This window comes from Chlamydomonas reinhardtii, chromosome 3 (genome assembly GCF_000002595.2).
Source record: "Chlamydomonas reinhardtii strain CC-503 cw92 mt+ chromosome 3, whole genome shotgun sequence".
Lineage (NCBI taxonomy): Eukaryota > Viridiplantae > Chlorophyta > Chlorophyceae > Chlamydomonadales > Chlamydomonadaceae > Chlamydomonas > Chlamydomonas reinhardtii.
This window is the reverse complement of record NC_057006.1, coordinates 759,132-786,545: the sequence shown is the minus strand read 5'-3', so window position 1 is coordinate 786,545 and position 27,414 is coordinate 759,132. Positions and strand designations below refer to the sequence as shown.

Sequence of the window (27,414 nt, the reverse complement as noted above, 5' to 3'; positions counted from 1 at the left end):
CCGGTCTATGGCACAAGCGCGTCTGCTCGCCTGGCTGGGCGGCGCGCAGGGCCCCACCATGTACACCATGGCGCCGCGGCCTGGGATCCTGCGTGCTATGCCCTGTCGAGCGCGACTGCAGTGGCGGCTACTGGTCTCATAGCGCAAGCTAGATGGGAGCCCAAGGGCCGAGTGTGCACGCGGCGGAGGGGCCGGGCGGGCCCCGGTGGCCCCGAGGTGGCGCGGCGAGGGTTGCCGGTGACGGCACGGCGGAGCACACCTGCGCCATGCGGTTGCTTGCCTGTGCGAGTATTTCATATTACATATATAGTATGTATCTGTGTTGCGTGTGGGGCAAGTGGCCTCGGGGCTGGTGCAATTAATTGTTTTCGCCTTTCCAGCGCGACCGACCCCCGCGCGAACCACGCAGGGTCAGGCTAAAAGTCGCCACTTTCCTGGCGTCGGTTCCTCCATATCCCTATCAGCATATACGCTCATGTAAAAGACCGCAAACAAGATACCTTGAAGTGGGGGTAGGCCGACTCATTCCAAGATGCGGACCCGCCAACCATGCCCACATGCCCACACGCGAACCAGCGATATGCGCCCTGCCCTGCCAGTATGCTGTGGGCATGCGTCTATGGTCACAAGCCGAGTCCAAGCAGGCTGGGGCATTTGTGGGGCGGCCACACAGGCGCTGGGCCCGTCTATGGGCACTGCGCAGGGAGGGGCTGCCGGGCGCCCGGCCACCGTGTGGTCAGGGCACCGCAAGGTATGTCGGGCTGAGTGCCGTGTTTGCATGCCACCTAGTGTAGCTTGACATAGCGGGGCGGGGCAGGCGCGCCGCACATCCTCCGGGGCACTTGTGCTACACATGCGAGCGAGCACGCCCACACGCCCACAATAATACAAGCGCATGCACTCCTGCGCGCCCACAACCACATGCCCTGGACCCTCTGGTGCATAGCAGCTGACATGTCACATATGTTTCCCGTATTATGACGCCGGCAGCCGGCCTGCGCCCGGTCGCACGCCGGGGCCGTGACTGGTTTACCGAGCGGCGGCGGCGGTAGGTGATGCAGGGTAGGTGCATGAGAGAAAGGTGCAGAGAGGGACGTGTGTACGTCATACAGGCTTTATGTTGCCCCTTTTGCTGTCCTCTGTCCCTGATGTATATCACAGCCTTGTCACACAGCCTTACGGCCCCTTCAGGCGCCGGTCTATGGCACAAGCGCGTCTGCTCGCCTGGCTGGGCGGCGCGCAGGGCCCCACCATGTACACCATGGCGCCGCGGCCTGGGATCCTGCGTGCTATGCCCTGTCGAGCGCGACTGCAGTGGCGGCTACTGGTCTCATAGCGCAAGCTAGATGGGAGCCCAAGGGCCGAGTGTGCACGCGGCGGAGGGGCCGGGCGGGCCCCGGTGGCCCCGAGGTGGCGCGGCAAGGGTTGCCGGTGACGGCACGGCGTGGCACACCTGCGCCATGCGGTTGCTTGCCTGTGCGAGTATTTCATATTACATATATAGTATGTATCTGTGTTGCGTGTGGGGCAAGTGGCCTCGGGGCTGGTGCAATTAATTGTTTTCGCCTTTCCAGCGCGACCGACCCCCGCGCGAACCACGCAGGGTCAGGCTAAAAGTCGCCACTTTCCTGACGTCGGTTCCTCCATATCCCTATCAGCATATACGTTCATGTAAAAGACCGCAAACAAGATACCTTGAAGTGGGGGTAGGCTGACTCATTCCAAGATGCGGACCCGCCAACCATGCCCACATGCCCACACGCGAACCAGCGATGTGCGCCCTGCCCAGCCAGTATGCTGTGGGCATGCGTCTATGGTCACAAGCCGAGTCCAAGCAGGCTGGGGCATTTGTGGGGCGGCCACACAGGCGCTGGGCCCGTCTATGGGCACTGCGCAGGGAGGGGCTGCCGGGCGCCCGGCCACCGTGTGGTCAGGGCACCGCAAGGTATGTCGGGCTGAGTGCCGTGTTTGCATGCCACCTAGTGTAGCTTGACATAGCGGGGCGGGGCAGGCGCGCCGCACATCCTCCGGGGCACTTGTGCTACACATGCGAGCGAGCACGCCCACACGCCCACAATAATACAAGCGCATGCACTCCTGCGCGCCCACAACCACATGCCCTGGACCCTCTGGTGCATAGCAGCTGACATGTCACATATGTTTCCCGTATTATGACGCCGGCAGCCGGCCTGCGCCCGGTCGCACGCCGGGGCCGTGACTGGTTTACCGAGCGGCGGCGGCGGTAGGTGATGCAGGGTAGTTGCGTGCAGGTGCGTGAGAGAAAGGTGCAGAGAGGGACGTGTGTACGTCATACAGGCTTTATGTTGCCCCTTTTGCTGTCCTCTGTCCTGATGTATATCACAGCCTTGTCACACAGCCTTACGGCCCCTTCAGGCGCCGGTCTATGGCACAAGCGCGTCTGCTCGCCTGGCTGGGCGGCGCGCAGGGCCCCACCATGTACACCATGGCGCCGCGGCCTGGGATCCTGCGTGCTATGCCCTGTCGAGCGCGACTGCAGTGGCGGCTACTGGTCTCATAGCGCAAGCTAGATGGGAGCGCAAGGGCCGAGTGTGCACGCGGCGGAGGGGCCGGGCGGGCCCCGGTGGCCCCGAGGTGGCGCGGCGAGGGTTGCCGGTGACGGCACGGCGTGGCACACCTGCGCCATGCGGTTGCTTGCCTGTGCGAGTATTTCATATTACATATACATTCTGTATCTATGTTGCGTGTGGGTCAAGTGGCCTCGGGGCTGGTGCAATGAATTGTTTTCGCCTTTCCAGCGCGACCGACCCTCGTGCGAACCACGCAGGGTCAGGCTAAAAGTCGCCACTTTCCTGGCGTCGGTTCCTCCATATCCCTATCAGCATATACGTTCATGTAAAAGACCGCAAACAAGATACCTTGGAGTGGGGGTAGGCCGACTCATTCCAAGATGCGGACCCGCCAACCATGCCGACATGCCCACACGCGAACCAGCGATGTGCGCCCCGCCCTGCCAGTATGCTGTGGGCATGCGTCTATGGTCACAAGCCGAGTCCAAGCAGGCTGGGGCATTTGTGGGGCGGCCACACAGGCGCTGGGCCCGTCTATGGGCACTGCGCAGGGAGGGGCTGCCAAGCGCCCGGCCACCGTGTGGTCAGGGCACCGCTAGTTATGTCGGGCTGAGTGCCGTGTTTGCATGCCACCTAGTGTAGCTTGACATAGCGGGGCGGGGCAGGCGCGCCGCACAGTGTGGGGGTAGGACCTAACCGACGGTCCGGCACAATGGTTCCTTCATGGCTCGTCGGTTATCAGTCAATTGATTGACACGCGAGTATGGTTGTTTGTGCTCGGCGACTTTTCTCAATTCCCCAGTTCCCATGGCAAATCGAATCCAGTTTTTTTCGAGGGCTGCAACTGCCCTGAAACGTGACCCGGGATGTTCCAATCATCATAACTGCATTGCGACTATCACCTAGAACACTCTCAGCCAATACCTGGCGGGTCTACGCTTATCCGTTGGCGGCAGATAGCCTCGCCTGCCTCCTTTCTCGCTGCCACCAATCGAATTCAATATGAAAGCATCAGTGATGCATTTCTGATTAGCTCTGGCTGCCTGAAATGGAGCCCCCGCCGGAGTCCAGTCCACTTCTCGACAGTTCCAGCGTCGGAATAGCAGCCAGTCGCAGAATCGGCTCTGCTGGGTCTCGCTACGACTACGCTGAGCTCGCCGAGCTGCACAACGTGGAGGCGCCATCGTCGGTCGTGCCATTACCAACGACCGGCCCGCGGAAAAAGCAGCAGCTGCAGCAGCAGGAGCAGAAGCAGCGTCAGGGGCCGACGCTGTTTTGTTGGGCGGGGCGCAGCAGGAGCAAGGCGGAGAGCTCCCCCGTCACTTGCTGCGGCTGCAAGGGCACAGAGTTCATCCACGACTTTCCGTGCGTGTGCGCGCCGTGTGGGCTGTACTTCTGCAAGGCCAGCTGCATGAAGGACAGGCATCTGCATCTGGTCGGCGGCAGGGCCTGCATCCTGAGCCTGGCGGATCCGGCGGCCGCGGCGGCGGTGCGGGCGGAAGTCAGGTGGCGCCTGCGGGAGCGGCGCCCGCTGCAGGACGACAGCCCAGAGCCCCGCACGCGGCTGCTGGATCCGTTGGCGATACGCGCGCTGTCTGTTCCGAAGGACTGCCGCAGCCAGATCGCAGCCGTGGCAGCCTGCATCCGCACCGCGGTGGGCGGTCGCGAGGGCTTCAACCGGGTGGTGGACGCGGTGGAGGTTGACCGGGGCAAGGCCTGCTGCGTGTGCGGCCACCAGGTGCTCATCTTGGGCTTCGCGTACCCCAGCACCGGGGCACTGCCCGCGGCGCCGGTCCCCCAGCGGACCAAGAAACGTGCCAAGGCCCAAAAGCCGGCGCCGGGTGGGGCAGCCGCCGCCGGACCGCCGCCGGTGGACAAGGCGCAGCCGCAGGCGCCACCGCAGGAGTTCACGGTCGAAGACCTGGACATTGACAGGCTGCTGTGCTGCGTGTGTGGCGCCTGGCAGCAGCTGTGGCACGACCAGCAACAGCAGCACCAGCACCAGCACCAGCAGCACCAGCACCGCGCGCTGCCGCCTCTGCGCTCGCTGGTCCCCAAGCCGGGCCTGGCGCTGATCCGCGTGAGCGCGCTCAGCTCGCTCCAGCAGCTGCTGCTGAAGGAGGCTCTGTCCCAGCTGACGGTGTGCGGGCAGCAGGCGCTGGTACAGCCCTTGCAGTGGCAGGTGCCCCGGTGCGAGGCGCTGGCCGACTTCCTGCGCAGACTGGACGAGGAGGACGCCCGGCGGCAGCTGGTGCAGCGGCAGCGGCAGCCCAAGCAGCCGGAGCCGGAGCCGGATTCGGACGCAGAGCCGGAGCCGGGTCTGGAGGCGCCGGTCTGGGACGCGGACCAGCTGGTGGCGGAGCTGCGCTACTTTGATGAGTTCAGCGAGGACGATGCCGCAGCGATGGCAGAGCTGATGCAGCAGCCAGGGGGCCTGCTGCCGGGTGGAGCTGCAGGACATGCCAATGTACCAGCAGTACCACACTGTACACACCATGCCGGTCTCCAAGGCCAGCAGCGACCGGTCGCACATGCTGCGCCTGGTGCGGGCGATGGCGCCCTCCAGCCCGCTGTTGACGGCGCCCGACGTGCTCCGCCGCCGCATGCTGGCGTCCATCCTCATCACCGGCCCCCAGGCATTCGTGCCGCCTGGGGCCAAGGGGGTGGCAGCGCAGGCAGCATGCGGGGACCCGGGCAAGGAGACGCCAGCGGCCAAGCGGGCCAGGCTGGCGAACGGCGGTGGCGGGACAAGCACGCAGGGCGCCGAGCCGAAGCTGCCGCGGGGTTTCGGGCAGCCCAAAAGTAACGCTACGCGCTTGCAACTGCAGCACCCCTATCAGGGCGGCGTCTCGGGCTTGCACCTGGACGCCACGATGGCGTTGAACCTGGCGATGGCGCCGGCCGGCATGTCGCCGGACGAGCGGCGCACGGCGGTGCTGGCCAGATGGGTGTTCGTGTCGCCGGCCGGGCTGGCACAGATGCTGCACCTGGTGCACAACCTGCTGGCGAAGCAGCCGCTGTCAGCCGTGCGCGCCAAAGTGCAGCTGTGTCCCAACTTTGAAAAGGGCAACCGCCTGCTCTTCACGGCGGAGGGCGTGGCATGGCTCAAGAGCGAGCTGCCGCCGGGCCAGGTGCTGGAGGTGCAGCAGCGGCACGGGGATGTGGTCACGGCGCCGCCGGGCTGGGCGCACCAGGTGATGAACGAGCGCGTCTGCGTCAAGCTGGCGTTTGACCACTACAACCTGTCAGACGTGGCCTCAAACTTCGAGCTGCTGCACCTGGTGCGCGAGGTGGACGCGGGCCTGCCTCCAACAGCCGCCGTGACCGCCACCGCGATGCTGCTGGAGGACACGCCGCAGGTGGAGCAGACCATGATGGACGCGCTGCTGCGCATGGTGCTGTCGGCAGGCAAGGACGCGGCCAAGATGTGAGCAGGTGTGTGCACAGAATACGCCAGGCAGACAGGCAGGCAGGGAGCGAGGGAGCAAGGTGGGGGGGGGGGGCGGGGGGATTGAGGGCAGCAGCAGGCAGCACGTGCGGCTGGCAGAAGGGCGACACGGCAAAGCGGGACATCCCGCAACCAGTTCTGCCTTACCTCTTATCGCAAAGCCCATCAAATCACGACTGCTTGTGCCGTCTCCCCTTCGCAGGCACCACCAACACGCACCGTGGGAGCGGACTGCCAGGGAAGAAGGAGAGGGAGGGGGAGGGATGCGGGCTGATTCGTTGGTTTGGCAGCTGTGATGGGCGCAGTATAATGACGTTTTGCGAACGCTCACCAACCGTGCACGCAGCACGGCAACAAGGTATTCGTGCACCGCCGCCTGGCCTCCGCATTGCATGATGATTGGCAATCTCAATAGGGGCGTGCAATGGACATGGAGGGGGGGGGCGTGGGAGGAGTGCGGTACCGTCGGCCGTGATGTTGGCAGTCCACGAAGTGTGTCTATCCCTGCCTGTGAAGCTGTACCATTGGCTGTACCGTTGCGGTCCATGAAGCACGTGACTTATCAATGAGCGGCACTGTGACTTATAGATCAGCTGTACGTGTGGCAATTACGCTGCAAACACGCTGTGGTACCTGTGGCTGTACTTGTGTGAAGTTGGCAGTGCACGGGCCTGTTTTGTTTTACGGGCGTGTAAGTTGTTGTACAGAGGTATGTACGCTGTCTTTACCGGGATGGTAGGTGGTGTGGTGGGGATAGTCCGTTAGAATTTATGTCGACTAGTAATTAGTGCGGTCTGTGAAGCTGTGTTTTGTCGGTTTGTGGCTGTACGTGTGGTAATTGTATCGTGGTACGTGTGCTACTGGTAGGGAAAGACGTGTGTAGTACCTGTGGCTGTACTTGTGTGAAGTTGGCAGTGCACGGGCCTGTTTTTACGGGCATGTAAGTTATTGTACAGAGGTATGTAAGCTTATTTCACAGGGATAGAGGGAGGTGTGGTGGGGATAGTCGGTTAGGTGGTAGGCCGACTCATTCCAAGATGCGGACCCGCCAACCATGCCGACATGCCCACACGCGAACCAGCGATGTGCGCCCTGCCCAGCCAGTATGCTGTGGGCATGCGTCTATGGTCACAAGCCGAGTCCAAGCAGGCTGGGGCATTTGTGGGGCGGCCACACAGGCGCTGGGCCCGTCTATGGGCACTGCGCAGGGAGGGGCTGCCGGGCGCCCGGCCACCGTGTGGTCAGGGCACCGCTAGGTATGTCGGGCTGAGTGCCGTGTTTGTATGCCACCTAGTGTAGCTTGACATAGCGGGGCGGGGCAGGCGCGCCGCACATCCTCCGGGGCACTTGTGCTACACATGCGAGCGAGCACGCATGCGCAGCACCGGCAGGAGGCGGGCCGGCGGTGTTGTAGGCAGTGCGTGCCGCGGCGAGGGCAACACGGTCGCGGTAGTACAGGTGAGGGAAGTGAGCCAGTAGTTCAGCGTACTTGTCGTCCAGGCGTTTGCGCGCGTAGCCACAGTCAAGGAGTGCGCGCATGAGGCGCGCCATTTCCAGGCAAAAGTTGTCGTAGTCAAGGATGATGCGCCGGAGGCGATGGAATTGGCCGGTGAGGATGTTGCGCTTGGCGGCCTCATTGACTGAGGAGTCGGCGGCCACAAAGCGGGACAGGCGGATGCGGGCGAAGGCAGGCTGGTCACGCTTGTCATACAGACGGGTGGTGATGCGGCTTTTGCCGTCCGCCGTAGTATAGGAGACCAGAAGGATATCCAAGAAAGGGAGCTCGGTAGGGTTGTGGTGGCGCTGGGCGGTGAGGCGGAGGCAGGGCGGGTATAGGCCATGGAGGACGACACGGTGTGGGGCGGGCGACACTTCGAGGATGCTGGTTGTGTAGAGAAGTTGAGCCAAGAATGGGTTGTTGAGGGCGGAGAGGTCGTCCAGGAAGCGTTTGGAGAATCGGAAGCGGTGGAGGATGGCGTGGGCGGCCGCGGGAGTGGTGGCTTGCTGGCGGAGGAACTTGAATCCGTACCAGGCGAGGAACAGGTTTGCAATGAAGGGAGCCGGGGAGATGCCCATGGGGATGCCCAGGATTTGGCGGGCCGAGACGGGGCCGAACCGAATGAAGATGGAGATGATAAGCGAGCGGAAGATGGCCATGAATTCGTGCGGAAGGAAGAACCGATGGGTGGTGGAGGCGGACGGTGAGGTGACACGGGCGCCAGGGACGCGGGCGACGAAGTTGGCGGTGTGTGTGTGTGGGTCGCCGGGTTTATCAGGGTGAGGGTCTTGTGTGGAGGCGCGGATGCCAGTGGTGCCGGCGGGGAGGGAGGCGGCCAGGAGCTGGCTGATGGTGTTACACAGGTCGACGTGGGGGATGTTGGTGTACAGGCGTTCGAAGTCATAGGCGGCAGGCCCAACGAAGTCGTAGCCGGCTTGCGGGTGCGAGGTAGCGCTATAGCCGTGGGCGTTGTACGCGTGGGCCATGTCAATGACATCTGACGAAGAGAGACAGAACCAGGGGTCGGTGCCAAGTTGGGTCCGCCACACACTGGCAAACGAGGTAGCGACTGTACGTAGGACGGCGGTGACCAAGTCGGCCAGGAATGTGGACGGGCAGGCGTGGGAGCAGGCGAGGAAGCGCATAGCCGGGGGGTTCTTGTGCATTTTGAGGGTGCCGGCGTAGTAGGCCATGTCCTGGCTGGTGTCGAACTGTAGGTCCCAGCGGGCCAGGTCGACGTTCTGGGCGGCGAAGTGGGCGGCGACTGCTGTATCGCGCGCTTTAAGGACCGAGTGCGGTTAGCGGAAGGTTTGCTGGCGATTCGCGCTGGCGCTGGCGCTGCAGTGTAGTGTGAGAAAAGAGGCAAATATAAAGCAGGAAGACACTGAAGTGGGCAGCTGGCACGAGTGTGCGATGATGGCGGGCGCTACTGACGAGTGAGACTGGCACAGTCGGTAGCAGCTGCTAGGTCGGTGGGTGGTACGCTCGGGAGGGAGAGTCCGGGCTCACAAAGAGCTCCCCAGGGGCACTACAGAGGCACGCTCGGCTTAAACAGCTCAGCAGCAACACAGCCGGGCGAGGCCAGAGGCGCACTCGCACACCGGCGCGCGCACACCCACACCCATACACACACACACACACACACACACAAACACACGTGCTGTCGCGTGCTGCGTGTTTTGGTATGTTTGCTGTTTTTGTTTTCTGCCCGCCTGGTCTTTAAGAGGTAGCTCGCCGCGGGGTCTGAGGTTGTTACACCGGTAGTAATTCCGCAAGGATTACTGGCGCGGTGAAGGGTCGGAGTGCGTTACCCTGCGGACTGCAGAGCTGTCTGCGCTCTGCCGGGGAAACGCCAGGTCACGGCAGCCCTCGATTGAGAGCCCTGTCGTTGGTTATACCAGCTACACGATTCACGTGATCTGGCAGAGTAACCGTGGAAACCGTAGTCACACATACATACACACACACACACATATATACACACACACACACAGCAATCATTAGCGGGCCGGGACTGGGATGCGTGTCCTAGCTTGCTTGCTGCACGCCGCCCTTAACATCGCTGTCGCCATTTTCCCTGCTCGTGACACTTGCTCGCTGCCGCCCCTGTGCCTGCAATTCCTCTATCACCCGTAGGTGAGCTCGACTACGACCAGCGGGCGGGAATCAGGGCATTAGGCGTGCTGGGTCAACGTTGTAGCGCGCCCAGGGCGCGGCGCATACAATGCATATGGGTGCCACTCGGGGTCAGGTCGTTCGTCGATCGCCCGAGGGGGGGTTCCAGGCTTTTTGCGGGTAAGTATGACTACCGGGGTCGACGCGGCTACAAGACGCTCGGTATCGGTAGGTATCCGTAAGTAACTCCGTCGCGCCGTCTGGGCGGGCTTCGTTTTGTTGTTTTCTTTTCAACACACACACACACACACACACACACACACACACACACACACACACAGCACACACCCCACACGCCCCCACGCACCCGCACACATACACACACAGACACTCCGCCCACGCACAGACACACGCAGCCCGCCGGTCGAAAGGCCAGCAACCGAGGTGACCGCGCCAGCAATCAGGGCCGGCGCGACCATTGCCCAAAGACCCCGCGCTAGCACCCACACAAGGATAGCGCCACACGCAAGGCCTAGCTAAACCGTGTCGCCCGCCGACCAGCCAGGCCGCTGCAAATCTACCCGACACCACGTGCCTACACGCGGCCCCGTTACCAGTGTTACCACACCGCTCCAGCGGCATGGCGTCAGGAACACCGGCGCGGCAATCGGCATACCGCCAAGCGGCGTGCCTTAGCCGCGTCCGGCGCCCCACCCCGAATCACCTACTACAGCCACCGGACCGCTCGGTACCGCCGCTACCAAGGCCCAGAGCTCCACGTGCGCCTGTGCTGTGCTGGGGTGCGGGCTGAGCCGGTGCGGGCTGAGCCTGGCTGGAGGCCGCGGCCGGACTGCCCTCGGGCTGCTGCTAACAGAGGGACATGTCGCTGGCCGGCGGGGAGGCGGAGACGGAGGAGGGGGCGGACTCGACCATGCCGTCGTACTGCCAGGCGGGGTTGGGTTGGGTTGGGTTGGGGAAATGCATGCGTGTCTGCCTGCCCGCAGTGCACGCGGGGCCCTGCTTGCACAACACACGTGCCATCACAAGCCCTCGCCCGCCTTTATGAGGACTATACCGTACTGCCACGCTCAATTGGTGATTTTATAATTGGTGACAGAAAGAAATCGCGCTGGAATTAAACAGGCTGACACGGACTTTGGTGATGGGCTCTGGCAGAAGCCAGGCCGGATTACACCCGTGTCACAGAATTGGTGATGGGACCCCCTGAATCATACCCGGCATCGCGTTCGGCCCCGGCAGCTGCAACACAAGCCCCGCGCTTGCAGGCGCTCTCCAGCCAACGTACCACAGTACTTCTGCTGCTCAGCTTCACAACCACGCACCAAGCAGCACCATACCGTATGGTATGCAACACAAGCCCCGCGCTTGCAGGCGCTATCCCGCCAATGTCCCACAGCTTAAGCTGCAGCTTAGGGCCTTTGGGGGCTACGCCGTGGGGCTACACTGAGCATTGTGCGTATACTATAGGAATAGCGTCACTAGCCAAAGCAGCCTGTCTGCGTGTTTTCGCCCGACTTGGATTCAGGGTGCACAGGAATTGGTGACGGGCTCTGGCAAAGTCTAGTCGACATTGTTCCCTGCTACCAAATTGGTGATTTTCACCAAATTGGTGTCACCAATTGAGCGTGGCAGTACGGTATGTTGCACCGCTCACTCTCTCTGCAGCATCCCCGACAACACCTGGTGCGGCAGCAGCTGCCCCTCCTGCCACTCGCCCGCGCATGAGCACGAGCACAACAACAGCCACGGCCACCAGCACGGCGGTGCGTGTTAGGAGAGCGCGAGGCGCGTGTGGGGGTGTGCATGTGTCGTTGCCGTACTGTCTTGTGCCAGGACACGCCCCAGCACGGACTGGGCGGGATGCACGGGCTGGTCAGAACGCTGGCCTGTACCACTCGCACCGTCTGCCATCTGCCATCAGCCACAAGTAATGTCGAAGTCGTTAGGATCCTGATCTCGGCCCCGACACCCCGACCACCCAACCCCAGGGCCACGACGGCGCGGGCGACTTCTGCGCCAGCCTTATGGAGTACGGCGCCGCGGCGGCAGCTGGCAGCTGGCGCCCGCTGGAGGCCGGCGGCGAGTCGCCGGGCCCGCGCGGCTGGTTCGCCGCCGCCACCACCCCCGACGGCCGCCTGCTTCTGCACGGCGGCCTGGACGGAAACAACCAGCGCCTGGGGGACATGTTTGTGCTGGACGTGCACGCGGCCGCGTAGGTGTGGAACAGAAGGTGGAGGCGGCTTAGATTGTGGATGTGGATGTGGATGTATTGGCCGGGGATTAGTTGGTGTGCTGGAGGATTTAGGTGCACGCGGGAATGTGCGCAGTGGCGGAGGAGCAGGTGCATGGGTAATGGTGGGCCCTTTTTGTATACCAGAGCGCACATACCCCGGCACGAACACCGTGTGCGCACTACCGTACTGTAGCGAATGACTAAAGTGCTGCATAGCATGCATACGACACGGATAGTGAGCGTCAGTACGGCTCCCTGGCCCTGCAAGGGTGCGGGCTATGTCCCACCGAGGGGGCCAGTCAGAGGACCAGCCCGGGCAGGTCATCTGCTTCCAGGGCTCAACTACTCCCTCAGATTTTGCCGCCTGGACCTCGGGCTGGCCCCTAAAGGATGCAAGCATAATGCTGCTAGCAGCCAGCGGGCAGCACCGCAGCGGCGCCTCCCCTCGCCTCCGCGGGGGCCATTCCGCCCCAGCAGGGTCTGCGCATGGCCGCATGCCCAGCACCGCGTCAACGCGAAAGCTAGATCCATCAAGGGGTTCTCTGGCTCCCGGCGTTCAACCTGCGTCTGCCGGTGCCCGGCAACCCTCTGCAACCCACAGGGGAACGGGATCCTGATTGCACGGTCGCCCTAGTTTCGCCCTAATTCTTTGGCAATCGCGAAGTGCGGCGCGCAGCCACAGTTTGCGCAGAGCTGAAAACACAGACTTAGAGCAACCATGGCACAAGGCCACGGCCACGGTCGTCAATAACCCAGGCCAGTTCCCGGCAGTCTCAACCGCCAGCGCAGGACGCGAGCAGTTATAAGCAGGAGCGTTCGAGCGATGCCGATTACTCGACTACCCCGATCCCTCATGCTTGACGCTGACTGAAACATATCACAGTCATAATGCCGCGATTCTACGGGCACCCGCTGGTGGGAAAAGGACTTGCGCGCAGTTGTGCCTTGGCCTGCACTATGTTTGGCTCCTCGAAGCTGCACAATCGTTTTTGTTAGAAACATAACTATGACACGCATGTGCGACCTGTTCTGTTGCTGTTCGGCCCGAACATGGTTGACAAAGTGCCATTCCGTGCCTTGAATGTTGAAACAGGGCGGTCTGCAGCCCTCCAAATCGGGCTACGTGGAGGTGGTCGACATGGGCGGGGCGCGACTGTACTGGGAGGAATATGGCGCTGCGTCCGGTCGGCCCCTGTTCGCCATCCTGGGTGCCACAACGAAGGTGGGGGCAGGTCAGCCTGCAGGGCGCTTGGGTACGACCGGAGGCGACCCCCGGGCGACCGGAGTTGCGGGAGGACATGCGGGAGGACATTGGCTACATGTAAGGATGGGGGCCCAGCTATGCAATACTGGCAATACCATGCGGGCTGGGGTGGCCCCAGCCAGGTCCCGATGCTGCGTGGGCTAGGTGTCGGCGCAATCCTTGCGTCCTTGGTGCAGGGAGGTGTGGTGCAGAGGAGGAGCGGTGCACAGTTCGGAGGGCGCAGGTGTTACTCATGAGCGGCTCAGAGGGTGGGTGCGGGTGGGTGAACCAGGCCAACTCTCCATCGTTTTGCACCCCTGAAGCTTGCTATGAACCTCCAGTGCCTGTGCCTTGCAGATCCCCTCCATGGGCCATTTCGTCCAGGTCGCCGTCGAGCGAGGCTACCGGGTGAGTCCCTGTGGGTGGTGGTGCACATCCGATGGGTACCGGTAGCTGTGATTGCCATGTTTGCCGGCGTGGCGGAATGCGTCGTGGTAGGGGGCACCGGAGGGCGGCGCTGGCCCCACGCGTTGCCGCGACAGTCACCCATATGCCTCGGAACGTCAGGATCAGTGGGGAGTACGCATGGCCTTGCGTAACTCCGCCGCATGACACTAGACCGCATGTCATGGGGAGCCTCTTTCCGGGATTTGTGAGTCGTTCTCACCTAGCTTATAACCGTAGGCGATGCGCCGCTCCGGGCCGAGCAGGTCCTGCTGTATGAGTCCCGCGGCATCGGCCGCAGCAGCTGCAACGCGGTAGGCCGCCAGACCACCACCCTGCTGGCAGCTGACGCCCAGGCGGTGCTGGATGGCGCCTGGGGCACGGACAGCCGCTTCGCACTGTTCGGCATCTCCATGGGTGGCATGGTGGCGCAGGAGTTGCTCTACCGCCTCGTGGCCGCCGGGCAAAAGTGGGTGGCCTAAATGGCGCTGTTGCGCGGTACAGTATGCAGTAGGGCCGAACGGGCTAGGGACAGGGCTACCACAGCACAGCCGGCCTGGTTAGGGCACGCCTTACTCTTCCAGCAGAAACTCACGGGGACGGGCACATGCATCGGCTCTGCTATTACAACAGGTCGCGCATTCTGGCAGCCTCGCTTCACGTCACCAGCCCCGGAAGCTGGCTGCGGGTGCCGTCGTTTCTGCACCTGCCCCTCATGATGATGGCGTTCAAGCCGCCAACTCCCGCACCCGCCAGCTCTGCTGTGCCGGCTGCCGGCAACGCGCCCACAAGCGGGAAACCTGGCGCAGCCAAGAAGGGCGGCGGCGGCGGGGCCATGTTCACAGACGATGCAGACTTCGCGGCGCGCTATTCACTGGACACGGTGTTTGGAAAGGCTTGGCTGGACGGCCCGGCGCCACCCGAGGCCACCGACCCTGCCGCCATAGGTGTCAACCCCGCCACCGCCATTGCAACACCAGTCGTTGGCGCAGCTGCTATTGCCAAGCCACCTGAGTTGGCTGCAGCAGGCGACGGGGCTGGGGGCGCTGTGCAATTGCACGTTAACGCCGGCGCAGGAGGTGACGCGGCGGCGGCGAATGGAGGCAGCGGCAGCGCTGTGCTCACAAGGCGCGAGGCGGTGTGGCGCGTGTTCACGGTGCACTGGTGCGTTGTTCGTTTGCTTCATGGTTGCACGCACCGCATGCACTCTTATAGAGCCATGTCTGACGCCCATCGCACTGAATCTTTGACCCTGCAGGCGCGAGACGCTGGCCCTCCACGCACCCAACGACTACCCGGCTGTCGCCTGCCATGTCACCGCAGTGCTGAGTCACTACCTGCAGCCCCACAGGTAGCTATCAATGTGCGATGTGTGCAGTCGGCAGGTGTGAGGCAAGTGGAGTATATGGTCTGGACCTGTTACCTACTGCTTGGGCTGCTGCCAAGGCTGCTGCAATTATGCACAGCAGCAGGCGCCCTGCCTTACGCGGTGCTTGCACGTGTCCCTCGCGCTCGCTCACGCTGGTCCGCCTGCCCTACCTCTCCTACCCCTGTGCTAGGGCCGCCGCCATCCGCGCCGCCGGTCTGCGCATCAGTGTGGGCGTCAGCACCGCGGACCCCTTCTTTCCGGAGGCGGCGCAGCGGCAGCTGGCCACGGCCCTGGGCGCGGCGGTGGTGCAGGTGGTGGGCACAGGCCACTTGGATGGAGCCATGCTGGACGGTGTGTATGGCGCCTTTGACGGAGCGCTGGGGTGGCTGCTCGACACGGCCAGCAAGCAGGAGGCCTCTGCAGGAGGAGCGGGGAGGTAGTGGGAAATACGTCCAGATATACTGGAGATCCTGAGAACCCAGATGCAGACTGGCATGGCTTGTGACAGCCGGCCGTGACTCTGACGTGAACTCGATTAATGTGCTGAGGGGCTTTGCCTGTGCGGGGCCAGGGCAGCCTTAGTGTTGCTGTGTGTACGTCATGACCCTCCACTGATGTGCATAAGCATGCCGGCCAGTTGACTTGTGGGCAAGCTACCAATGTGCACTCATTTGGGCTGCGCCAGCAGCAGCCGGGAGGGCGGGTGAGGGAGGGCGCGATCGGGCGCTGTGTGTGAAGGGGATGTGCTGCACGTTACCTAGACGCGTTTACGTTGAGTAGCATTAACAAACTCGAGGGCAAGCTCAGCCATGCGGGCATGTCCAGAATTTCCACCACGTCTGACACGCATGATGCCATGATCAAGTCATCATTTGCAGCGTTGGTTGATGTTGAAAAGCCCCCGGCGTCGGGAGTACGGAGACAAGTGTTCCCCGGTCACGGGAAAAGGGACAGAGCCCCTCCACAGTCTGAGGCCGAACAACCGGCCGACTTTTACCTGCCGCCTATTTTTCTGCAATAATACGTGGCGCTCGCGGTTTGCGCCAGGTTGGCACTTTTTGTCGACGCAGGCAGGCAGGCAGGCAGGCACGGACAGGGGCAATCCTGGGGGGCTTCGCCCCCCCTGGATCGCTTCGCTCGGGGGGCTCAGCCCGGTGCGGAGAAAGCATGGGGCCCACGTGCGTGTACGGCCGCATCCCCGTGCCAGTTCGAGCCTTCACCCGGGCCCGAACTTGTGCCAGCCAGGGCGATGCCTAGTGGAACGCCATGTTCATGAAGTGTCCGCATTCACATGACAAGCGTCCAAGCGATGGCAGTCATCGTGCGCAGACAGCACAGTGGCACAGTGGCAAGACTGCCGCGCGTGCTCAACATTTCCTGAAGTTCGACAGCTGCACGACACCAACTTACAGCCTTGCAGGTGCACGATTTTAAGCAAGTTCGCAGGTATGAAACACAGCACCGTCCGCCGCAAAGCTGTGGGCCTGTGGCAGCGGCCTGAGAACGGATCAACGGGAAGGGGAGAGACCAGACCAGCTGGTGCACCCTTGAGCTGGTGCGCGCTGACGACATGCTTGCAGGTGCTGACGAGCTCTTCAGGCGCCACCCTCATGCCGACGGCTGCCACCAGGACAAGGGCTCCTCCAGCACCGGCTACTACAAGGACGAGGGGCGTTCGCGGTCCGGAGATGCGTGCCGGGGCCGCAGGCCGGGGACGGGGGTGCCCGACGAGGTGGGAGAGGGAGCTCGGAACTAAGTAGGCTTCTTAAAGGCGTGCATTTCAGTATCAGCTGCCGTTCTCGAGTCAGCAATCGCTCATAGGATCCAGCTCAACTCTATCTGTGCAAATCGACCGTTCATGCCCGCGCCCGTCAGTTTTCACAGTAGCGCTGCTCATTTCCTTTCAATATAAAGTCACAACACGAAAGGCTAGGATGCTCGTCCCAAATATATGATCGACTCCGATTGCCTTTGGAGGACTGCTTTGTCTCCGCTCCCTCCGGCTATCTGTTACAGACTGAACGTAAGAAACAATATGCACATAGAGTAGCCATGGCACGACCCAGCGAAGACAGCGAGGTTATAGGACACTATTTGGTCCCGGCCAACGGGCGCCCGGCGCAGCCTCTTCTGCACGAGAGCTCTTCCCTCTTTGTGAATGTGGTATCGGATAAGCTGTCGGCTGTGGAGAGCGTCGTTGAGGCGGACACGAGCAAGCTTCAGACATTCTACCTAATTCTGCACTGGGCCTCGTCGCCGGATGGCCAGGGCGTCACCGGGAGCACCCAGGAGGCGTGTGCAGGAAGCCTGGATGCAGCCGCGGCTGCTGGTCGGGCGTCTGTGACGGTCAAGCAACGGACGCTGCTCATGGTTGCGGCCCACTCGGGCTCGCTGCGGGTGCTCGCGTACCTGCTGGCTCGTGGAGCGGAGCCCAGCCGGAAAAGTCCAGACGGAATGACCGCATACGACGTGAGTGTCGGCGGGGACGGGCCGGGAAGCAAAACCGCGCCGGAATTCTTCCTGTGACAACTCGGACTGTGGCAGCGCGCACCAGGGGCATCCGAACCCAGCCCTGCCTGTTCTGATTACATAATTAAATAATTATTGGCGACGCTGATGGAAGGCGATTGCCGCAGGGTTGTGTGTCGATGCGTGAGGCCCCGCGGCTCGGGCCTCCCCCTCGTCGGTGTGGCCTAACGCCTACTGTGCACCAAACCTGGCTGTTGCAGATGGCGCTGGCTGGCGAGACGCCGCAGGCGCCGACGGCCATCGCGATGATGCGTGACGCGGACTCGCACCCGTCTTCCAGCACGCGCAGCAGTTCCACCACGGACGCGAACAGCTTCAACGGCACGGAGGGGGCGCGCATGGGCAACGGGCGCCAGGTGCGCCTCGAGCCTGGATCCGGCGGACCTAGGGGTGGGGCTTGGCGGGGCGGGGTATGAAATGGCTGTTGCTGAGGGTGTGGAGGGCATCAGCGGCAGGTCAGCTCCTCAATGCATGGTGAAAGCCGCCATACAAGGCATGGCAGGCACAATCGGATAGCAGGGCACTTGGGAGTCTGGAGGCAGGCGATTGCCAGGGCTAACATCAACGGCATGTCGGCATCCCAACGGCAACGTTCGTGTCCGCCGCCCCTTTCCTCACTCGTGCACATACACATCATTTGTGCGGCACGCGCATTGTAGGACGAGTCGGAGGGATCCATATACAACACGTCGGACCTGACGCGGCCGGAGTACAGCACGGACGAGTTCCGCATGTTCAACTTCAAGGTGACTTTTTCACGAATTCGGCGTCAGGGCTGCGGGGGCTAAATGTGTGTGTGTGTGTGTGTGTGGACAGGGAGGGGTTGTGGCAGCTGGCGGCGCGCTGCAGAGCTGCTAGGGCGTGTTAGGAGCAGCTGGGGCTCCGGAGCTAGGTCGCAAACCATGGACGGTATAGCTATGGGGGCCAGCGGAGCCCGGGGCTTATCCGCTGAAAAATTCACGTATGTTTTCTGTCCTTGCGTGCGCGAAGGTGCTGCGCTGCTCCAAGCGCCACGCACACGACTGGCGCGCGTGCCCGTTCGCGCACCCCACCGAGAACGCCAGGCGGAGGGACCCGCGCGAGTTCAAGTACTGCGCGCTGGCCTGCCCCGACTACAAGCAGGGCTTCTGCATCCGCGGCGACGTGTGCCCCTACTCCCACGGCGTGTTCGAGTGCTGGCTGCACCCCTCCCGCTACCGCACGCAGCTGTGCAAGGACGGCTCCAACTGCCACCGCCCCGTGTGCTTCTTCGCACACTCGCTGCCGGAGCTCCGCGCGCCCACCTACACCTGGGTGCCCTCGTCGGCGGACCTGGCCGCGCGCCCCTACAGCGCCACCAGCCCCACCAACAGCGGCCCCGGTGGCGTCAACAGTGGCGCCGGCGGCGGTGTCGGTGGCGGAACACTGCCTCCGGCTGCTGCGGCCATGGCGGCGATGGCCTTGGGCGCCGTGTCGCCTGACGCGGCGGCGAGCATGCACCAGCAGCACCAACAACACCAGCTGCAGAAGCAGCAGTCGGGCCAGGGGATGGAGTCGTCAGCGGTGGCGGCGGAAGCGCGGGCGCTGCTGTCGCACACGCTGTCGGGCATTCCGGTGGCGGCTAGCAACACGTCCGAGGGCGCCATGTCGGGGCCAGGCAACATCTCCCCGCGCGGGGTAAGCGAACACGTTTCCAGTTCAAGTTTGCGGTTACTTGCATAGCCCGTCTGTGGCGGTTGAAGTGCGATGTGGGCTCTGCGCCCTCCTTCCTGCGCCTCGCCTGTGGACACGTGACTTACTGTGCCGTGCACCCTCCCCGTTTCTCCCTTGTGTCTGTGTGTCTGTGCCTCGCCGTGTGCCCTGCGCGCTGTGCCGGACGTGTCCTTCACTCCGGCAGCAGCAGCAGGTGATGATGTTGATGAGCGGCGGCGGCGCCAACGGCAGCAGCGCCAGCAGCAGCGCCATGGTGCTGGGCACGCATGGCGGCGGCACCACCACCACCGGCAGCAGCAGCAGTAGCAGCGGTGCCAACGGCGCGCAGTCGCCCTCGTCCGGCGGCTCCATGGCTGAGGGCTGCAACGGCACCTCGGGCGCCCTCGCTGCTGCGGCGGCGGCCGTGGCCGAGCGCAACGGAAAGGACGGAGGTAAGCCCGCCGCAGCCCCCAGGCTGCTACCTGCCTCTTTGTGTGAGCTTTTATTAACGCAGCATCTCATGCTGCCTGCCAAGCGCATGCCACACTTGTACTGTATCATCGGCCAGCATGCATGCCCGTTCCTGTCTCTGTTGAGTGCCACCGACAGTGCACCGCACTGCGTTTTGGTTTTCTCTTGCCTGTTACGCACGAAGGCGTACCACAGCTCCCGCGTGGCCATTCCCGTGTCGTGCAGGCAAGGGTGGCCACTCGGGCGGCAACAACAACAACGGCAACCAGGCCAGCGGCGGCAAGCCCACCAACCTGACCCAGCCCAACGCCGCCGCCTCCATGCTGGGCTTTACCGCCCCGCGCATGAGCAACGCCTTTGCCCGTCGGCACGGCCTGAACCCCAAGGACAACCCCATGATCAACCTGCAGAAGATCGCCCTGCAGACGCAGCAGCAGCAACAGGTGCAGCAACAGCAGGCGCAGGTGCAGGCGGTGGCGGTGGCGGCCGCCGCTGCGGCGGCGCAGCAGCAGCAGGTGGTGCAGCAGCAGGCGCAGGTGCAGGCACAGGTTGCGGCGCAGATGCAGGGACAGATGGCCGCTGGCCTGCCCGTCGGCGTGGGTGGCGCTGGCATCCTCGCCGCGGGCGTGGGCGGCCGCGCCGCCACCACCGCCGGCCAGAGGCTAAATGCCGCCGCGGCTGCGGCCGCTGCTGCAGCTGCCGCGGCTGCCGCAACCGGCCAGGTGGGCTTGGGCGGCATGCCATTTGCGGCGCAGCAGGCGGCGGCGGCGGGCGCCGCGTACGGCATGAACTCGCTGTACTCGCCGATGCAGGTGTCGCAGATGCAGGCGGCCGCGGTGGCCGGGCTCAACTCGGCGCCCGGTGCCGACGCGTCGCTGCTGGCTGCGCAGCTAGCCGCCCTGAACCTGCAGCAGCAACAACATGTGCAGCAGCCGCACGTGCAGCACGCGCGCCAGATGCTGCAACAGCAGCACCAGCAGGCGCAGATGCACACGCAGTCGGGCCCGGCCGGCCTGTCGCAGCCGGGCGCACAGCTCGGCGGGCTGGGCGCAATCAGTGCCATTGGGGGCATGGGCATGGCAGCTGCGGCGGCGGCGGCGGCCGCGGCCGGCATGGGCCACGGCAGCGTGCAGTACCTGAGCTCGGGGGCGCCGCACCCCTCGCTGATTCACCACCAGGGCATGGTGTACGGCGGCAGTCCGCACGCCGTACACATGTACGACCAGCAGCAATACCTGGGCGCCCAGACCGAGGTGTAACTCGTACATATGTACGAGCATACATGCGCCCGGTACTGGAGGTGCGGGCGGCTGGCGGATCGGCCTCTCGCGAGCCTTGTTACGGGCGTGACTGCCGGCTGGTGTCTGGGGCCGAGAGGAAAGGGCGCATGGAGTGCCGTGCAGGTGGGCTGCAGCGCTGCGCCGGCATTGCGGCGCACTGCAGCGCTAGGCACGGCGGCGTAACGACAGCAACTGCATTGCCTGAGACCTGGGGTTTTGTTCGCAGCCACGGTTTTTGGTTTCTCACACTGCCTCTGGCGGCGTGCGCTAGTTACTGCAGCCGTTGGCTTCGTTTGCTGCAGCTGCTGAAGATATTCTACACGCGCAGCACCGCTGTCCACCGAGGTGTGTGGGCAAGTCTAATCTGCTGTTTAATGTCGGGCTCGTTGTTCGGAAAGGAAGATCAACTATACATCCGCTTGGTGGGGATGACGACTGCTGTTTCGGGGTATTCGTCATGTCTCGGTCATGCCTCTGGTTTGTTTGTATGTCAGGAGGCTGCTAGTTTTGTCGTGGCACACTAAAGAAGTGATGATGGTGATGCAGTGCTGTAGCGATGATGGCGTGTTTGGTTGGTCTCCCGGCCGGTGGTGCTAACTGCTGGACGGGCGTCGGTGCGTGCTGATTGTTGCGCCGATGCCGATCGGAGAGATTATTGGACTATTGGCACAAAACAATACAGAAGCTGTGGTAGGTGCCATCACACGCAAAGGCGATGGTTGGATTGTGGTGCGCCAGGAAGCATGCCGGCATGCGCTGTGTGCGGTAGGGTAGGGTGCACGGTGTCTCAATCCGTTGAAGTGGCAGCAGGGTGACGTGCCCCATGCGCGAGTGCGTGTGTGTAGGCCATGCTGAGCATTCTACGCGCTCTGGTATAGTCCTGGGTGTATGTGTCGGGCCGAACAGTACGGCCCCTGGATACTGGGGGTGTGGTGTGTTCGTGGTGCGGCCGGTGGCATGCACGTCCGGTGTCCCGGTATGCTTACACAATGTGTGTCCTGTGAGCTGCGCCAAGCGCGCAAACATGCACCTGCGGTAGTAGCATGCAGTTCGTTGCGTGTGTGTGTTTTTGTGCAGTCTCCCTATCGCGCATGCCTTTAATGATTGGAGTTGGGCCGCAGCTCCAAGGTCGAGCATTGCGGAGGACTCGAGGCGAGGCAGCGGCGCAAGCTGTCTGCAGAAGCTGATTGTGCGCGAGTTTGGTGCGTGTGCGCGGCGTAGTCGTGTTCTTTCGTGTCCTATCAAGGCTCCAAGTATCCCTATCGTGTTTTTATCATCACAGATGGTACCTAGCTCTGGCCTTTAATGGCCGGGTGTGGTCTGTCTGTGACTTATTTCAAGGCGGGAGTTGCTGCAAATGGGTTGCGCAACGTGGACACGCGTGAGCAAGCTACAAGACGGTATTTTGGGAGATGGGAAGGTGGTGCTGGGCCCAAGGCCGGCGTCTTGGCTAAGTACAGACTATTAGCAGTTGGCCTGAGGTAGGATGTGGGCAAGACAGACGGAATGGATTCAATCAATGTCGCGTACCCGGTCGGAAGCTGAGGCTGCTGGTGCAGGATCCCGCACGCACATGGCGGCGGGATGCATCTGCGGGCGGAAGTTTCCTGAGCCGCCGAACAGGGGCGTACGCAAATGATGCTGGTGGATTGTCCGTACTTGTATGAGGGCGTGATGGTGGGCAGGGGCCAGGATTAAAGGGCTGCACCTATCACGTCCAGTGTTACATGGGAGAAAGTGTACTGATACTTCTTCGCCCACATGTGCCTCTGGGCGGTGTGAGTGCTGGCTATTGGGCACCACGCCCGGATTGGTGTGGGGCATGGCGGCACGTCAAGGCGGTGGGCAGGTGTTACTGGCTGGACTGGTGTGGACCCGCGCATTGGCGCCTATCCCAGGCCTGCCGTGTTCCGAGGCGTAGCCTCCCTTGTGAGAGCTAGGGCGGTGGCCCAACGGTTGGAACAATGGTCGGTTGACAGGCTGACACTACAGTGGAAGACACACTTTGCCTCATTTAGCTTGCTGATACGGTATTATCTGTACTGACTGAATGGAGTAGACATTCTGAGCGGGAGTGTGCGGAGTTTGGATTTACACTATGCACATGGCGGCGATGCGGCAACCATAACCACGGCTTTGCCAGCCGGCCGGCCGGGCACCTACCCAACACTTCCGCATGCACGCATGCGAGCACGAGGCGCCCCATTGGCGCAGGGTTGCTCGCGTGTGGTGACACTGTACGTGCGTGCGGGAGTGGGGATGCTCGGGTTTGCTGAGAGAGTTCAGGCCCTACAGTGCAGGCGGTGGCAGCTGGTCGATTGGATCGGGCAATCCTTTTGTTCCGCAGCCCCGGGATACGTTTGCTTCCCGGACGTGCCGTCTGCATGCATGGTAAGGATATGCCTGGGGTATGCAGGCTCCTCAATCACTTGCGAGTAGTTTTGTCCGTTGAACGCCTTGGCAGACGGTGGGAAAGGAGCGGGCGCGTGAAGCTGGGCCAAGGAATTGGGCCAAAACACTCGTGTTGTGTTCCTTGGATTGCCTGAACGTCGTGGTTGTGTGCGGTGCAACACGTGTGTAGAGGCCGGCAGGTGGGTTAATTAGGTTTACATTTGCGCATGGACGGTGGCCGTTCCGTGCGGATGGGGCGCGGCGCCTGGATGAGGGGGGGCATGTGCCCGAGCCCGACGAGAAGGTCCCATCATGACCAGAAAGCGGGGTGGCCTGCGGACAATGGTTAACTCCGAGACCGGGAGCAGATGGAAAGGCCGCGGACATGTACGAGGAGATGCAGCGCTGGATGGCACGCTGGATCATAAATGAGTTGCCCGTTTGATCCATTTCTATTCAAATGGAGTGAGAGGGAGTTGCGAAGAAGCACGGCTCGGGCTCAATTACGTGTAAACGGATGTGGGGACGCTGCAAGCATTGTGGCACATTCCGCCTGCAACACCTCGCCAACAGCGTGTCTGCTTGCAGCCGTGGAAGACCTGGCACAGGAGTCCCCCGTGGAAGCACCCCACGCCCACGGGCCGTCGGCGCGCAGGCTGAGGCCTGGTTAGGGTCTGGCAAGCAAGCAAAGCATGGCAGCGATGGGGCAGGCTTGGCCGCGGAAACGTCTAGGGTTCTAGGCCACAGGGAGGACCAGGCGATGCCTGCAGAAGGCAGAAACTGTGTCCATCCAAGCCGCAGCCTTGCCATCATTTGCGGCATCTCAGTCCGCAGCGGCACCTGGGGCAGCACCCCTGCCCTGCAGCACACCCTCTGTGGCGCTAGGTGTAGAGGAATGTAAGCTAGTGTGAATGCAAATGCAAGACGCCGCCGAGTGGTGAGGTGTAGCATCCTCAGGCCCCACACGCGGCGGTCAGCCACGTAAAACTGTTAGAATGGATGAAGGCGTTGACGGTTGGGCAAAGACAACTGAAGTAATAAGACGACGTAGCGTATGGGAATTCTGCCGGTGTCCTTGGCATCGTGGGCGCGGAGGGCCCGCGCCCCGCGGGCGCGGATGCATGGGATGGAGCAGGATGGAGGCTGCGTGTCAGCGCTCAGCGAAGCCGAAGGTCTTTAGGGGCTCGCCTGCACTCAAGAGTCAACTAGTTACAAATGCAGCGCTCCATACTGTCCGCTCTTCTCCCGCGGCTCCCTTTGGGAGTCCGCGAGTTTGCCACGGCCTCTGCCGATTATAGCATCGCCATGAAGAAGGCAGCCGAAATCACGGGAGCTGCGGAGAGCGCTATGGGGCCAAAGGAGGGTGGCTTCACCGCTGGCGTTCCACTGGACACCTTCACGCGCAAGGTGCGCGGAAGGGGTGCTGCATTCTGTCTTCGCACGTTTCCCCGACTGGCTCCAACTGGACAGCATTTATGAGCTCTCAAAACTAAACATGTTGTCCAAACATGCGCAGGCCCGCATTTATGCGCCTGCGCGCACTGCGTCGCAGTCGGGGCTAGCTCGCACAGTGGATTTTGCGACTACCACCCCCGCGTGGAAGATTGAATTTGAGCCGACTGCTAAGTGAGTATGTGTGCTTTCGTGCTCCTTTTGGGCAGGCATGCGCGGCAGTTTTCTGCGCAAGCGTCTGCAACAAATGCTTGTTGCACCTCTGCGTATGATGCCTATAGCATGCAACCTGCTGACTACGCTGGCAGCAACAAGGGGCCACTGCTCGGCGATGATGGTGTTCCTCGCTTCTCTACCCGACCTTTTTACTGTCGTATCAGGTGGCAGAATCCCCTGATGGGCTGGACCAGCTCGGCGGACCCTCTGGAGAATGTGGGCCGCTCCGCCCTCGTGTTCTACGTGAGTCGCCCGGGGGTCGTTGGGGTGGTCTTTAGGGGGCGCGGGTACTCCGAAGGTAGCTGCCAGCTGCGTAGACGTGACAGCAGCTGTGCGTGGAGAGTAGGCAACATGCCTGTGGCCAAAGAAGTACCGTAGTTGCGACGCGTAACAGGCACAGGCGATGAGGGGTTGGGAGCACGGCCAGCGACGGTGGCCAGTATGACAGCGGCACTCGAAGTTGAAGCGACGTCTCCCGACATCTCATGGGAGTGACGAAGCTACGCCGCTATGGTTGAGGTCCAGATGGCAATCCACGTCCAACCCCTGCCCTTCCTGCCTATAGACTAAGGAGGAGGCGATGCGCTTCTGTGAGAAGCTGGGCTGGGAGTATGAGGTGACGGAGCCCAACAAGCGCCGCACGCAGCGCACCAAGCGGTACATGCAGTACGGCGACAACTTTGGGTGAGCCTGGAGCTGCTATGAGCTCAGGGGGCCGTGGGCGAGGCGGGGGGTAAGGGCGGGGTTGGCTGGGCGGGAGCGCACTGGTCGGCGCGTGTGGCCGACTGACAGAATCAACTACAGGGCAACACTGTATACCGCATCAATGGCAGAGCGCGGCCGGCATTAAGGGCGCACTCCGTTCGCCAAGTACGGAATTTTAGAGCTTGAAGGAATGATTGACCGCTGGGCCGTTGGCCATGACGCCCACACGAGGAAGGGTAGTCAGTGCATTTCCGTGCTTGTTTCACTAGTTCACCGGCTACCGTATGTGCGGGCGCTACCGTTGTCATGTTTGGCCCTGGGGCCTTGTCGGTGAACACATATAGGCGCGTTGCGGCGCAACATGTGGGGGATGACAGACAGTCTGCCCCCAGCTTCTTGCGGCTGGGTGACGAGGGACTTATTAGCATGCCTGCGTGGTGTTCTGGGGTTCTGTGACTGAGAACGAGTATTCCCGCTCGCTCACCATTGCTAACTCGCACACATGAGCATGCAGGTTGTTAATCCAGTTGTGCGCTCTGTCTCTCCCTCTCTCTCCTGGCGATGATCTAACACACGTACACGGGCCCACGCACCCCGATGACAGGACGAAGCGCGCCGGTGTTCCCGACCTGTCCACGCTGCCGTCCAACCGCGCCGCGGCCAAGTGATGGCGTGAGCGCTGCTGAGGACGCGGCGCGGCTCCGCGGCGCGGTGAAGAGGAGCAGTGCATGCGGCAAAGGCCTCTCACGCGTTTGGGCATGTCGTTGCAACGGGAGCGGCTGCTTGCCCGATGCATGATGGTGGTTGTGTATGACGGTGATTGTGATCATCGTAAGGCCTGCACATGGGTCACCGATGCGTGCGGTATGCAGTGAGGGCTGGCACACGAGCATGCGTGGCCAAGTGAGCGTTCTGGAGCTTATTATCTTTTAGGGATGCGACACTGACCTGCGCAAGTGACCCCGTGCCCCTGATAACGTTGGCAGAGTATAGTACGCCGCAATAAAAGTTGCAGGTAGCGACGAGGGTGATGATTCACCCTCTTGACTGGCACTGGTAGTCCCGTACTGAACGGCACATAACTGGAAAGACATTAAGCCTCTTTGTATCTGTAAAGCACAGGGCGTAGGGCGTGTAGGGCGAAGGCGGTCCGTCACTGGACAGTGGCCACTCCGCGCGGGTGGGGCGCGGCGTCTGGACGACGTGGGGTGGCCTGTTGAGACCCCCCCCCCCCCCCCCCCCCCGAGACCAGGAGAAGATGAAAAGGCCGCTGTGTCTGTAATCATATCCTCAACGTTCTTACCCCGTGCTCAAAATCATAGAGCTTTTAGGAGAGCCTTACGCGTGTCCCTTTAATTCTGTTAGAGTTGGTCTGAGGAAGTTCTGGGCCGCTCAAGGGGGGGTCGGTCGTCGTCCTTGGGGGTCCGCCGGGTTTCGGGGGCCCATCCTAACGGATTTCGGGAAGCGCTCCCAGGGGGGGGTAGAAAGCTCAGGTTCTTACCCCATGATCAATTATTACAGAGCTTTAGGAGAGCATTATGCACGTGCTTTTAGTTCTTTAAGGGGGTGTCTGGTGAGGAAGTTCTTGGCCGCCAAAGTTGGGGGGTCGGTCGTCGTCCCTGGGGGTCCGCCGGGTTTCGGGAGCCCATCCTGGCGGATTTCGGGAACCGCCCCACAAGCAGAACCAGAGGCCAAACGCAGCAGTATGAGGCTCGTATGTGCATGTGATGCCGTAATAAGCACAAACAAAGCGTGGAAAGGCTAAGTTGCGCGTCCGGG

At 62.4% G+C, this 27,414-nt stretch overlaps 6 protein-coding genes across 7 annotated transcripts; 5 read left to right on the top strand and 1 right to left on the bottom strand.

Moving 5' to 3' along the window:
- Positions 1-3,282: 3,282 nt before the first annotated feature.
- Positions 3,283-6,975, top strand: CHLRE_03g146347v5 (uncharacterized protein). The gene is made up of 3 exons (XM_043060451.1): positions 3,283-4,998; positions 5,060-5,984; positions 6,200-6,975. Exons 1-2 carry the CDS (start codon positions 3,598-3,600, stop codon positions 5,978-5,980), a joined length of 2,322 nt encoding a protein of 773 aa, XP_042925580.1. The 5' UTR covers positions 3,283-3,597; the 3' UTR covers positions 5,981-5,984; positions 6,200-6,975.
- Positions 6,976-7,000: 25 nt separating this feature from the next.
- Positions 7,001-8,972, bottom strand: CHLRE_03g146327v5 (uncharacterized protein). Its single transcript, XM_001695655.2, has one exon. The coding sequence runs from the start codon at positions 8,659-8,661 to the stop codon at positions 7,288-7,290; it is 1,374 nt and encodes a 457-aa protein (XP_001695707.2). The 5' UTR covers positions 8,662-8,972; the 3' UTR covers positions 7,001-7,287.
- A 1,740-nt stretch (positions 8,973-10,712) lies between these two features.
- Positions 10,713-12,108, top strand: CHLRE_03g146307v5 (uncharacterized protein). Its single transcript, XM_001695545.2, has 2 exons — positions 10,713-11,394; positions 11,620-12,108. Exons 1-2 carry the CDS (start codon positions 11,353-11,355, stop codon positions 11,845-11,847), a joined length of 270 nt encoding a protein of 89 aa, XP_001695597.1. The 5' UTR covers positions 10,713-11,352; the 3' UTR covers positions 11,848-12,108.
- A 414-nt stretch (positions 12,109-12,522) lies between these two features.
- On the top strand, positions 12,523-16,308 carry CHLRE_03g146287v5 (uncharacterized protein). Its single transcript, XM_001695546.2, has 7 exons — positions 12,523-12,779; positions 12,958-13,086; positions 13,465-13,515; positions 13,818-14,020; positions 14,185-14,715; positions 14,810-14,902; positions 15,111-16,308. Exons 1-7 carry the CDS (start codon positions 12,753-12,755, stop codon positions 15,358-15,360), a joined length of 1,284 nt encoding a protein of 427 aa, XP_001695598.2. The 5' UTR covers positions 12,523-12,752; the 3' UTR covers positions 15,361-16,308.
- A 404-nt stretch (positions 16,309-16,712) lies between these two features.
- CHLRE_03g146267v5 (uncharacterized protein) lies at positions 16,713-23,787 on the top strand. 2 transcript variants are annotated; one of them, XM_001695547.2, is made up of 6 exons: positions 16,713-17,389; positions 17,650-17,805; positions 18,109-18,195; positions 18,440-19,105; positions 19,335-19,572; positions 19,817-23,787. In XM_001695547.2, exons 1-6 carry the CDS (start codon positions 16,973-16,975, stop codon positions 20,848-20,850), a joined length of 2,598 nt encoding a protein of 865 aa, XP_001695599.2. In that variant the 5' UTR covers positions 16,713-16,972; the 3' UTR covers positions 20,851-23,787. The 2 variants fall into 2 exon arrangements, with proteins under 2 accessions (XP_001695599.2, XP_042925579.1); XM_043060450.1 differs by having other exon boundaries at positions 19,326-19,572.
- Positions 23,788-24,455: 668 nt separating this feature from the next.
- CHLRE_03g146247v5 (uncharacterized protein) lies at positions 24,456-26,929 on the top strand. Its single transcript, XM_043060449.1, has 5 exons — positions 24,456-24,669; positions 24,779-24,888; positions 25,095-25,173; positions 25,496-25,614; positions 26,240-26,929. The coding sequence occupies exons 1-5, from the start codon at positions 24,568-24,570 to the stop codon at positions 26,301-26,303; spliced, it is 474 nt and encodes a 157-aa protein (XP_042925578.1). The 5' UTR covers positions 24,456-24,567; the 3' UTR covers positions 26,304-26,929.
- Positions 26,930-27,414: the final 485 nt, after the last annotated feature.